The sequence below is a fragment of the Mus caroli genome, unplaced genomic scaffold, assembly GCF_978045245.1.
Source record: "Mus caroli unplaced genomic scaffold, Mus_caroli_1 scaffold_9, whole genome shotgun sequence".
In the NCBI taxonomy this organism is placed as follows: Eukaryota; Metazoa; Chordata; class Mammalia; order Rodentia; family Muridae; genus Mus; species Mus caroli.
Window position 1 is genome coordinate 123,196,180 of NW_028227264.1, and position 13,882 is coordinate 123,210,061.

Below are 13,882 nucleotides of genomic sequence, written 5' to 3' on the forward strand. Positions count from 1 at the left end.
CCTCTGCAGTAAAGTCTCCATCAGGTCTAGCTAATATATTACACATATTTAGCCTCAAATGTATTAACTCAGTTTGCCAGAACATACAGTCCTCATGAATGATAAATTATAAAATATTCAAGGCATGCTCACTTATAGCCCTGGAGGGCACAGAAGTGGTATGAATTACTGTTTATTCAGCATGTCTTGTCCATTTTCTATATCATTGGAAATCAGACCTTGATTTCAGCCTTTTTATTTTTTTGGGGGCACACTCTTCTGTGATGCAACCCATGCTATCAGGATTCATTAGAGCAGGCTGGACCCTGTCTGAGTACTCTCCATGGTCGGCAGATCTGGATGCAGAAGTTGCATCTTCTCTTCATTAACTACTTTAAAGTTACTCTTCTAGATTATCATATAAAATACTGGATTTATTTTCAGTGTTGAGTTTAAAGGTCTAACATGAGAGCTAAATGGGATGAAATGTTTAATGAATGAGTAAATTTTCAATATAAAACTATAAGCACATGCAGAGTAATATCCAGATATTCAGTTAGCATGCCATTCTTTATGTGACTCCTTCATAAGGAGAATCGCCTAGATATAAGATCCTAGGACACTGTATATTTATAGTTTGATAACCTACTTTGAAATACAAGTGTTGGTATTTTGCCAATCTATCCGAGACTCCATCTTTTTAGTGCTCCTTCCATTTTTACTTATCGTTTCACATTCTGCGGTGTAAGTTTTTAGATTTCAGATAGATTCCTAAAACATAGCTTACTTCTTCATCAGCAATGAAAGCATATGTACTTTCAAGATGATTTCTCTGTGACTTTTAATTTGACATCATTCCTAGGAAGGATTTTGTGGCCTAGACCCTATTATTTATACAATAGAAAACTTTATGCTGCCTCTGTGTTAGATGTTTTACACTCTTGCATTTATTATTTACAAGCATTCTACCAACACAAAATAGTATATGCACACTCCATACGTGGTTGCTAGGGTTGAAGGTGTTAAGTCAACTTGACAGATTCATTCAACTACTCTGTCGTCAGGCGGAGGACCACATCTGAGGAAACATTTCTGACTTATGCCTGCCTTCTGAGGGACAGACCTTTGGAGAAAGGGTAATACCTCACATGTGTTCTTTTAAGTTCAAATGTCATACAATCTCCTATTTATTATAGTGACATTTTTTTCTGAGAAAATAGATGCCGCTCCATCTTATAGATAGGGAAGGTGTGCAAGGTCTCGATTGCAGAAGCAGATGAGCAGTAAGGCAGAGCTCCTTCGTCTTCACCTCAGATGTCTTCCTTATGCTCCTAGATATCCTAGATGGCTTTGTTTTTTGCTTTATTGTTGTGTGTGTGTGTGTGTGAGAGAGAGAGAGAGAGAGAGAGTGAGAGAGAGAGTTTGAGTATGAGAGCTTGGAACCTTCGACTATTGTATATTTCTGGAGACATCTTTTAAATGATAATACATTTCTCATAACATTTCAACCTGTAGGTGGCAAAGGCATTACAGAAATCTGACAATTTTCTCTATGTGCTGCTAGGAATAAATCAATAGTTTTCTGTGACCACCAAAATGGCAATATTGTAAAGAATGGGATAAAACTATGTAAGATAGGTTCATCATAAGACTAGTAGAGCAAGTATTCTATGCATTTAAAACTGTTTCAGTTCAATGTGCTTGATAGTATGGTTTCAAATACTACAGTGTGATGATAGATATGTGACATTGATTAAAAAAATTAATAGTGATAGAAAACTGATTAAACTAGAATGCCCTACTCCTAGATTATATAAAGCATAGTAAAGCTGGTAGAATTTAAATTCTTTCTGAATTTATTATTATATACTCTCATGCATTCAGCATAAGCATACTCGTGTACTTTTAAAATTACAACGAAGATTTATTTTTGTTGTGATTATGTGTTCTATGCATGTTCTATTGTGTAGGACCATGCACATGCGAGTGTAGTTGTCTGTTGAGGACAGAAGAAGGCATCAGATCCAGTGGAGATGGAGTTATAAGTGGCGGTGAGCTGTCCAGTGAGCAGTAGGAGTTGAACCTTACTCTTTTGTTAAAACGAAAAAGGAAGCACTTTAATACCACCAAGTCGTTTCTCCAGCCTGTCTTGTATTTTAATATCCGTCTATATCTGTTTAATACCTATCATCAATCTATCTTTTATATGTCTATATCTTTCTGTACATGTCGTATACATATGTGTATTTCAATACTGAAAGAGAATTTGTGGTAAATTCAGCATTTTTCTTGAAAGATAAATCTGCTCTGCCCTATTTGTCTGTCTTCATCTCCCACTTTCTTTTTGAGCTTCACCTTCTATTATCCACCAACATAAACACAATTTTTGTGCCCACTCCTACTTGGTATGTGTAGTAGAAATTTAACCATTAAGTTAAAATATATAACAAAATGTCTTCACCACAAAAGAGTCATCTCTTTTATAGTGATTAAAATAAACATATACCATCCACTCACTAAAATCATCTTGAAGTCTCTGATCTACATGCTTGAGAAGTACATTGTAGGTAGTGTTTCTGCATACAGGGAAATTATATTTTAATGGGAAAAGAAGAAAATACACATGTTAGCAAATGTGTAGAGAAACAAATGGGATTACTTCAGATTATAATAGTACAAAAGATACTGTAGGGTTTGGAAGGAGGAGCCTGCAGGTGGTTGCTTGGACTTTGGGGCAGGGAGGCACTTGCTAGGAAGTACCTTCTATGGAGGTAATTGTGAGACATGGGATACCACACAAAGACTGAAGCAGACTCTACAGGGCAAAGCTTTAGAACAAAATGAGGCATAAGTATGGGCAAAAGCCAAGTTGTTATAAGATCAGAAATGGTACCTGAGCTTAGAGAGGTTGAGCTCATAGGGTTTCCCTGTTTAGTAACAAACTTTGATTTTACTCTCCCTCTTCTCAGTGGGCAAATTCCAGATTCTAAAGCAAAGGATGGTGTGGTGGTCTACCATGATTGACATTTCATCAACACCATTCTGGTCTCTAGAGGAGGGGCAGATTGTCACGGTCAGTTTGCTGATCAGAGTCTATGGCATTGCTTGCACAATGGGTCAATGTAGAAACATGTCATAATTAGACTTTGAAAATATTATGTCGAGTGTGATGTTTATTTCCACAGAAACATCTACAGCCGAGAGGAAGTTTGGTGGTTGACCCCAGGTCCCCGATTCTATTTCTACTTTGTCCTTCATTTTTGTATTATCTTTTGTGGACCAATTAAGCATGCTTTCTGTTTTCACGAGGAATTTGTTTTTCTCATAGCGAAGTAGGTTTTGAATTTTTGCTTGATTACAAGCCATATATTTTTTCATATAGGAGGGGTGGAAGGACTACAAAATCATATCCAGAATTCTAACTCTCAGTGACTTAACTGAAGCATGTAGCACAGAAGGGAAGGGTATGAGAAAGTCCAGAAGATTTGTCAGCCCTCCAGTTTAGATAACTTTTTACTTCCGCATCCTTCATTGCCAAGGTTACCATTTCTCATTTATCCCACATCCCCCATATTCCCTGACAGTTGCTGCTGCACAGGCAGCGATCTCAAGGTTTCATCTTCTATGTGCACTTATCCATTAGCTTGCACTTTCTGTTCACATTTTTTTTTCATGGTTGGCAATTCACTGAAGTTTTGCTGTTTTTACAGATGAATGTGACAATTCTAATTTGTGGTAGAAAATTTTAACTTGAGATCTGGTGGGTAGAAAACTGCAAAAAAGGGCTGTGGATTCCTCCTCTGCCTTCATACAGGGGTACGAAGAAATGTACCTCTCAGCTTTTCCCTCTTTTGCTATTGTCCCTTTGTCAAAAATTATTAATCACTCCATGACACCATTTTGCTCAAATGTGATTATTATTTAAAAACAGAAGAAAGCTAGAACAATGAGTTCTCACTGCTTTTCTTCTTTTCGGTTTGCCTTTTCCTCTCTCTGCCTCTCCTCACTTTGATCCTATTTGTCACTCCCTAAGTACAGGCAGAGATGACTGACACACATTGACTTCCTCCCCATGGTAACAACTGCACATCATATTTGGGTAAAAGCTTTTTTTATAGCATTCAACAAATATGAACTTTGCAGTTATTAAACCAGAAATTGGATTGCAACATGCATTCTACGAGAGACCACCTCTATCCATAGAATTCTTATATTAGAGTGTACTGAGATAAACAAATGGATTGTCATGCAGTATTTTGAATGGCCAGTGTTGTAAATGAATATTTAACATGGCCTTGAATCAATCCTCTAGGAGGAATTCTAACCTGCAGGATGGCCAGTTAATGCAAGGAAGTCATCTGGGAGGTTGTGGAAGGTTTCTGGGGATGAATGCTAGGTTTCTGCTGACATGAAGTGAAATTTTGGTGGTGGCTAGTGAGAGAAATTTTAGAGTTAACATTTATTCTGTTGGTGTGAAGAGAGGTGAAGGGAAAGAGCCCAAGATCAGAAACAAAAATACTCAGAGGGACTATATATTTTTTTCTTTTTCCCCCAAAACTAGACTATCAGACAAAGCTTATAAGCAAGGGTCTTTATGACAGCTATTTGCTTTGCTAAGGCATAGAAATTGGATTATATCTGGTTGATGATATTTAAACAAACACTGAATATTTCAAACATATCTGGGAAAGGTCAGATACACACTATAAGCATATGTGTGCAGGGGTTGCTTTATGGGAGGAAAACTGGGAAGGTCAGATGCATGCTCAAATGTGTGTGTGTGTGTGTGTGTGTGTGTGTGTGTGTGTGTGTAGGGGAAATACTGCTAGTATACTGTGGCCAGTGAGACATTTTGGTGGTTTGACTTGTAGTATGATGGTAACATAGGTTAAGCATGTAATGTTAGAGATATAAAGGGGATGCGGTTGATTGACTGGATAGAAATACTGACAGTCTGAGAAAGAGAAAATAGGATTGTTACAGACTTCCAAATGTTGGGCTACATTCTTTTTTCTCATTTTGTTCTGACAGCTTGATGACCTTGTGGGTGTTTCTTTTTCTATGTCTAGTTACCAGCCATCTCTTCTGCTGTTTCATTTGATGGGTGCACAATGGTGTAGGGAAGGAAGGGCTGCTGAACTTGTAGCAGAGGCCATTTGTATTGGCGAAACTATTACCAAGAGTTAGGCTATGCAAGTCTTCTGGTGGATGAATTTGGCTCTTTATTTTGTTCCACGATGAGTGGAGCCGTGAAGTTGTGGGACTGGATGCAGAAGCAAGTAATCAAACAAAATGAAACAAAACAAAACCAAGAGGAAGATTTTAATTAAAACCAAGAGAGCTGAATGAAACAAAAGTAATACAATTAAAGATTAAAATTGAAAATTTTGTTTACTGAGAGATTATTAGGCCCGATCATTATTACAGTGCAGGATTTCACTGAACTATTTTTTTTTTTTTTGAGGATACCAGTAGCCTATGCTACTGCGCTACTCTGTGAAAAGATGGTTCTGAAAATTGCCTCAGTGGAGGCTTGCTTAATGCCCCTAAAAAACTTTATTCAATAATAAATTCCTTAAATTTGTTGAATCCAGAATTTTACAAATATATTTATCCAATTTGTCTTTTACTACCGTTGTGCTAACTTAGTATGGAGCCAGTGCTTTGGGAATCAGTTAGGGAAATGCCAGTATAATAGATAGCAAGTACTTGTTAATATTTACTGAACATTTAATATCTGTTGTGGGGTTTCAAATATTAGATGGACTCTTTTATTTAGTCTTCTACCAATTATTATAGTTATGACCAGTATTATTACAACCCTTACTGTACTGCCAATGAAAATATAGTTATTAAGTAATTTATTCAAACCCAATAAACAAGAAACAATTTTAGACCCAGTGACCAAATTTACATATTCAATATCTCTCCCTTTGTACACAATCTTTGACATCTGACATGGTGGGCCATACTTTTTATATAAATGTACCATTCTACAGTAGAAGAAACTTAAGCAGGTTACCCCAACAGTTATGGGAGAAATTAAAGCTATAGATTCAAAATAATCAAAGTTAATATATATTATCTATTTGTCTTATTGCTGTGACATAAATGTATTGAAAGCAAACTGTAGGAAGGGAGAATTTATTTTGACTCATATTTCAGGAGTACAGTCCATGATGGCAGGGAATTCAGGCAACAGGAGCTGTCAGCTTCTTACTGCACCGATTCTTTGTTCAGGAGACAGGGTGATAAATCCTCTTGTTCAGATCACTGTTTTACATCCACGATCCCAGCTGATGAAATGTTGTCATTCAAAGTTAAGATCAATCTTGGTACCTCAATTAATCTAACCCAGGTAAACCTCCATATTCATACCAGAAGCTTGTGTTCTAGGCAGTTCTGCCAAGATGACAATATTGACTAATATGGTCATAATTAAGAACCCAGAGAGCATGGATTCAAACCCTGAGATTTGGGAATCAATGTTCTTAATCCTTCAAACCTCCTTTTCAAGCATATAATGAATATAATCTTCCAAGCTAAGAAATATTAATACATCCATATAAAACATATCCTACATCAAGCTATTTTTTTCTACATTGCTTCATGTAAAAGAATGCTCTGAATGTATGTCCAAATTTGTTTGGTACCCCTAATCATGTATTTGAAGACAGGTTGAAGGTTGTTTTGGCAGTAGCTATGATGAGAGAATAGTTTAGTGACCTCAAGGGGAAGAAGTATCAGGCATCACAAGGCAGAAACCCAGAAATCTGTTGGAAGGTAGACAAGAATCTGTAGGCCTAGCAAAGTTGACTTCAGTATAGGATCTAAATTCTAAAGGTACTGGGCAGATGTGTGTTTTGTCCTTGAAAGTGCATCTACATGGAATCTACGTTGGTTTTGCTTTTGCCTTACCATTGCAGTAGCTTAAATAAATATGTATCAAAAGATGGCCTAGTCGGCCATCACTGCAAAGAGAGGCCCATTGGACTTGCAAACTTTATATGCCCCAGTACAGGGGAACCCCAGGGCCAAAAAGGGGGAGTGGGTGGGTAGGGGATTGGGGGGGTGGGTATGGGGGACTTTTGGGATAGCAGTGAAAATGTAAACGAGGAAAATACCTAATAAAAAATAAATTAAAAAAAAAGAATAAAGGACAATTGAAACATGAAAAAAAAAAAGAAATTTAGAATTATGTCATTCTGGGTTTAAATTTTTACTCTATCATTAAATGTGACCTTAAGAAAATTTCCAAATTATGTCAGCTACAATATGAGGGCAGACATTTTTTTTTCCTGTGGAATAAGAGAATAATTTATAAGGTGTTTGAGAAAATAGATGCTAAATTTTGGTGTCAGAGCATAAAGAAGTAGTATCGTTTCTTTTCTAAATAGTGTGGGTTCAGTTTGAAAATGTTGACTTTTAAAAATTCTTATTTTTCATCTTTTCCCTATTTCGCCTGAAGTACAATAATTTGAATTCAACAACATCCAGTCTCCCACTGTATAGATAAGCTGGCAGAAAGAATGCTATGTCACAGAAAGACTTTCAAAATACAACCTCAAATGATAAGTTTGAAATGGCTTTATTCTGAGCAGAATTCATCTAAGCAATTAGCATTTATTTATTTATTTATTTATTTATTTATTTATTTATTTATTTATTTATTTATTGTGTGCACATATATGGGCATGCACATGCCGAAGAACATGTGTAGAAGTCTGGCATTGAAGAAAGACTCTTGAGAGGTGGGAAAACAAACAATGCCATTCAAATGTCTGTGTCTTAAGTTTTCTTGATAAATTATATTTACGTTTTCATGAAGAATGGATTGACAATATTTTTGAGTTGTTTTAGGTTGATAAAAACTGACAAAAGCAAGATGTTTCTTGATTCTTGAGTCATATCAGCATGCTTCATTTGGAAAACTATTCCCTGTATACAGTATATATAGTTGAGTGTGGCACTGCATACCTGTAGTGCTCACTCTTATTTGGGAATCTGAGATAGGAAGTTTATGAATTCAAAACCAGCCCAGGCTACACAGTAAGATCCTGTTTCAAACAACAACAGCAACTACAGCAAACATAGTAATATAATTTATATAAATAGAACCTTCAGTGTGAGAAATTCAGTGTTCTGGGATTACATATGTCAAGGTATCATGAAAGGTGATTGTAGTACAATTAGAGAAGCACAATGATTCTATGTTCTTAGGTCATGTATTGTTTTTCTATTGCAGGATGAATAAGAGATACTTGCAGAAAGCAACACAAGGAAAGCTTCTGATAATTATTTTTATAGTGACCTTGTGGGGGAAAGCCGTTTCCAGCGCCAACCATCACAAAGGTAAGTTCCCCTGCTTTCTGTGCTGTCTGTGTGCGACAGCTCCTTTAAACAGATTGTCACGTTCTGTCTTCACTGGTCTGTTCAATTTTATTAGGTATGGGTTCCCCTTAGCAATTTTCTTTAAGTAAAAATGTAGAGAGCTGTCTTCAAGATAACTTTGAGAGCAGAAACATGGTGTTTCCATGATTACTGCCAATTCTGCAAATATTGTCCAATGAATGCAAAATTCTAACTCTGTCTTTCCTCCATTTTAAAGACAGTAGTGTTAAAATGTCAAGTTGATGTGTAAAGAGATGAATTTTAGACTTCCCTTATCTTCATAAAGAAAACAGTTTTCATATGCGTGTCCTAATCATGTGTACACAGTATATGTAAAGTTTTCTTTTAGAGGGTTTGTTTGTTTGTTTGTAGACCATCTCTTTCTGGCAGCATGCCTCTCTGCCCACCATTTGGACACCATTTCTACCATGATCCTCAGAAAGTTCTGTTCTACAACAGAAAAGAGTGGGAATATTTGTCCATATGTATGCGCTGTCAGCTCAGAATTACTCCCCTTTCTCCTTGCTAGCCATTAGACTCAGCATAATGAATGGCTGCCTTTTCCAAATGAGTTGAAATGGGGCTATTTCCGCATTATGTCTACCACAATCAAGTATTCATAACCAGAGAAGTCAATTTAGATTTTTCTGTGAAATATGGTTTTGCTATTCAATTCTCTGTCCACCGTAAAGGCTAGCAATTTCCTTTCTTATTCTGTTTTGGGGTGAAGGAGGAGTTAAAAGGGCTTTGAATTCTCTAACACTTAAATTATTCAGGCACGTGCATTTAATTAGCATCACGTGGCCCATTAACACAGATAACAAAGAAGTATTCTGAAAATTGAGGTCTGTATGACAGACTTCCCCATTGCATTTAAAACTAATAAATGATCATTTATAAACTGGAGAATTTTGTAGAGAGTTTTCCTATTTTATAATCTTCCTTATTACCTATAGAGGTCTCTGTGTGTGTTTGTAAATGAGCAATTCTTTCTTTGTCTTTAATATAGCCTATGGATCTGTCAATCAAACTTTTAATCCTCTTTAATAATTGTTATCTTAGTTTATTTCCCTGTCACTGTGATAAAATACTCTCACAAGAAAATTTTAAGTACAGTTCCAGGTCAGGGTTGATTGTCACAGGGAAGTCAGTTTCAGGAGAAGGAGGGAGTGGACATATTTCATCTATAATCAGAATCAGAGAACAACTCATGCAATCTAGGATCTCCTGTTCCTACTGGTCCTCCTGACAATTGTGATCCCCATTCAAGTAACAGAAGATAATCTCTTGTAACCACATCCCAGGTGATTAGGTTGTCAAGTTAACAGTTGACACTAACCATCACAGTGCTGTCTGTACAAAATTGAAAGGATCTTGTAGCAAAATACCAACCCTGCTTCAAGGGAGCAGTGAACTTGATGTCTAACATCAAAAGTGCAGTGAGCATTGGTTTCCAAGAGGTGTAAACTGTCTGAGAAAGGCCATTCTCAGAGCTCAACACATCCTGCTCCATCCATACTTTCCCTGACAGTTACTCCAAGGGCCCGTTTCCAGTCTGTAGAAGTAAGAGAAGCAGAGAGGAATGCCAGGAATGATGGGTGTCAGAACAGCACCAGCAGTGACATGCTTTCCATTCATAGTAATTTTCCACAGTATGACCTGCATGCCACTGTTAGAGCTACTTTTAAGAATTCTTATGTCATGTGCTCTGTTAACTTCAAACCCACTGTTTCCTTACTACTTGCTAACAATTTATTTTACATTTTTACTTATTTATAAAAATAAAAAAAACCATTTAAACATTTGTATTTCTTTAGATTATGTGTGTATGTGTGTATCTGTGAATATAGGTGTACCTATTTAGTCCAGAAGAAAGCCTCTGTTCTAGTTCTACCCTAGAACTAGAGTTACAAGTAGTTGTGAGCTGCCTAAGTTGTGGGTGTTGGGAACAAAACTCAGATCCTCTGGAAGAGCAGCAAGCACTTTAAACTGCTGAGCATCTATCTCTCCAGTCTCCGTATAACTCACTGCATTGTATAAGGAAACCAACGGTTGTGTTGTGTAAGAAACACAAACTGCCAAGTGCACTGTACAGAAGAGAGTCTAGGTGGTTTTCTGTCTCATGTCTACTTTGCCACTAATTTGCATAAAGACTTTATGAGGGATTTCTCTCTTCCTCTATTGCCCTTCCTTTCTTTCCCTTCCCTTTCTTCACTTATTCTTCTCGTCCTGGGTTATTTTGTATATAAAACTATAAGGGCAATATAAATACCAATGATATGGCATATATTCATGTGCAGTAGTGAGCTGGGAAGTATGTCCTTTCTAATGCTCTTGAATATGCTGTGTCTGCATACTGACTTCATTTCACTCCTACTTTCTTTAGTATATTAGCATAGTCATTGTTCTAAACATTCCATTGAGAGTCCCTTTATATTTATAGCAATAACCTCTTCATAGAAACAATTCTAAAGGCTTAGCTTGGCTAGTCCTTGAATTTGTGTAGACACTAAGTATTTAATTGCAATTTTCCTATTTTTTCCCAACAGTGCTTGGAAGGTATGTTATAAGGTATAGTGCATCGATTTTCCCCAGTTGAACCATGTTAAATGAAGTTGGTACAAACACACTCATTCTCTTGTGCACAGATATTTGACAACCTGAACTGAGAGTTCTCATGAGAATTGGGCATATCCTATGTCTGACACTCATTCTCTCAAATCTTTCTCTGATTCATCACTTTGCATCTCAATTAGACCGTCACTTTCAAACACAGCTCCTTTGTTCTACGGACACATCTTACATTAAAGGAGTGTGCTAATGGCATGTCTGCCTTCCAGCTGAAACACACAGGCCTAGAGGTCTTTACATATGGTCAGAGGAGCCATGTTGCTGGACTGAAATTCCTCTACATCATGCAGTATTTTATTTTATTTTATTTTATTTTATTTTATTTTATTTTTTTATGTTACTCTCCTTTGTCATGTCCCCTCTTAATACATGGAAGTTTAAGCAAGTCAGACTGATTTGTGAATTACCAATTTTAATAAGACACATGTTCTAGTCTACCTGTGTGCTTTAGTTGCATTCATTGTATGCCTTTAAAATTCACTTTTGCCTGAGAATTTTCTTGGACTCTAATGCCTTCATGTTATCATTCTTACTTTCTATTTTCCATTTTCTATAGTTTTCTAATTTGTTTTGTGAGATGTTTGCCATTTAGTCCTCTTCACAAGGAGAGTTTTTGTGAACTTTTTTATTTAAAATTTTAAGTTTTTGTAGGATTTATCCCGAATACTGTATTTACATCATCCCCACTCTTCTTTTCCGTCTTCCAAATTCTCCTGCATCCTGAAACTTCCTCTTAAATCTGCAACCTCTTCTTCAGTTATTGTTATTGTTTTCCACACAAACACACACACATACACACTCACGCACACATACACACACAAACACATATTCACATACAAAGCACACACATATAATCACATACATACATATACTGGCACACATGTACACACACTTGTGCACATATGCTCATATACATTCACACACATATACACACGTGCACTCGAGCTCACACACACATACTGATGCACTATACACACACTCATGCTCACATGCACACACACATACACACACACACACCATACACACTACTGAGTCCTTTAGTGTTGCTTCTGTGCATATGTGCTTACAGATGCCCACTGGAGATGGATAGCCTATCCGGAATCTTGTCCCTCGGGAAGACTGACTCTTGCACTTCAGCAGCCATTGATTGTCCATAGTCTTTGATCCTTATGAAAGCTTCTTCATCCCTAACAGCATGACAGTATATGTTCTCATCTTGCATGTCCTGTGAAGGCAGCCATATTATTGGAATTTCACAGATGCAGCTCCCCTGCCATGTCTGAAAAACATTTCTCACTGGCAACACACTGGTCCTCTGGTTCTTAGAATCTTTCTGTCTCCTTCTTCCATCTTGATCACTTAGGCTGAGATGAAGGGCTTGTGTTGTAGATGAACCACAGAGCCATTGTTCTCTACATTTTGGGCAGTTGTAGATTTCTGAGATATGCTACAAAAAGGGGCTTCTTTGAGCAGGGGTGAGGGCTATACATATCTGTGGATATAAAGATAGTATTTAGGATGTAGTTGATAATTGTGCCAGCTTAGGAATATGGCAATGAGTCCATGACCTCACCACCCCTATGTAGTTGGCTAAGTTACATACCATATACACTAGGTCAGTGCCAGGTATAACTTTCCTTCTATTGAATGAGCCTTGTGTCCAATTAGGCTTTTTACCCCTGAAATATAAGTGCCATCATTTCGCCTTGGGTATATCTTACCATGCTGGCCATGTTGTGGTTCTGAGGCATTACAGACAGATAGGAGTTATACATTTTACCACTGGGTATTCCAGTTCCTCACCTCCTTCCACAGCACTTTCTCTTGTTTGGGATGATATTTTGATGCTTTGCTGAGAATTCTGAGCCTTTCTTATGATGTGATTTCTAACCCCCCCCCCAATTGATAAATTAAGGTGTCAAGATGAGTGCCAAGAAGTGCCTCCAGTGGATTATTTTGCAACCCAAACATCCCTTTCATCTGCCAGAGCCATTGTTACCCACATCATCTACCCCACTGATACTCAACTCCCCCCCCTTTTTTTTGCTGATTGATAGCTATAAAGAGCCTAGGCTGATCTAGTAGTAATCAATATTTCTTGTGTAGCAGGACTTCCTGTTTCTTCCAATAACATCCACACTTTTGTGGGAATAAGTACTCCTGGACTCATTTGCTTTATTGTCATCTTGTGGAAATATTTTATATTGGATACCTGTAATGGAAAACTTGTTTGTTTACTCAATATTTTTTGAGTACCTGCATCAAGAATATAGTAGTACATAAAGAGAATATAGTAGTACATAAAAGAGATAAAATTTTTTTGTCTTATGGAGCTTTTATCTCTGAAGTAGGAAAATAGATAAAAAGAAAAAGAAATAAAATGGTGTGTTTTATGGTATAAATGCTGTGGAGACAGTATAAAGGAAGAAAGAGGCATAGAAAATGCTGAGGAGGGATGATATGTTTAAATAAGGCCTGTGGGCATAAGTTCACAGTTTTAGCAGGGAGATAGCAAGAGGAAAGAATTTCCCAGGCAAAACAGCCGTACCTATAAATGCATCTAAGCCTTCTTAGAGACAAGGAAGATATCGAAGAGGAAAGTGTTCATACAAAAAACTGTAAGGAAGAGAATTGTGAATAGACATTTCAGAATAGACAGATGTGCGCTATGAAGTAATAAACTTGGTACATAGCAGAGGTCCTGTACTAATGCAATAAATCCAGCTCTCAAGAGCAGCCAAGTGGAGAATTGTGTCACTCTCTTTGCTTGCTATGACACAGGGACACTCCAGTAATCCACAGCAGCTGTATCCCAGGAAACAGATATCTAACAATCAGAAATGGTTGTCATCTTCTTAACAAACTTTTGGGCTTTGGGAAT

The 13,882-nt window shown here is 37.1% G+C and overlaps 1 protein-coding gene across 8 annotated transcripts in view; it reads left to right on the top strand.

Moving 5' to 3' along the window:
- Tafa2 (TAFA chemokine like family member 2) overlaps positions 1–13,882 on the top strand; it is a 466,821-nt gene that overhangs the window by 307,661 nt on the left and 145,278 nt on the right. For all 8 annotated transcript variants that reach the window (XR_015048487.1, XM_021174838.3, XM_085843221.1 and 5 more), the window contains one exon: positions 8,225–8,331. Coding sequence is in view for 7 of the 8 variants with exons in the window: in XM_085843221.1 (XP_085699347.1) it covers positions 8,225–8,331 (107 nt within the window). In the remaining variant the exon portion in view is untranslated. The remainder of the gene's footprint in view (positions 1–8,224; positions 8,332–13,882) is intronic.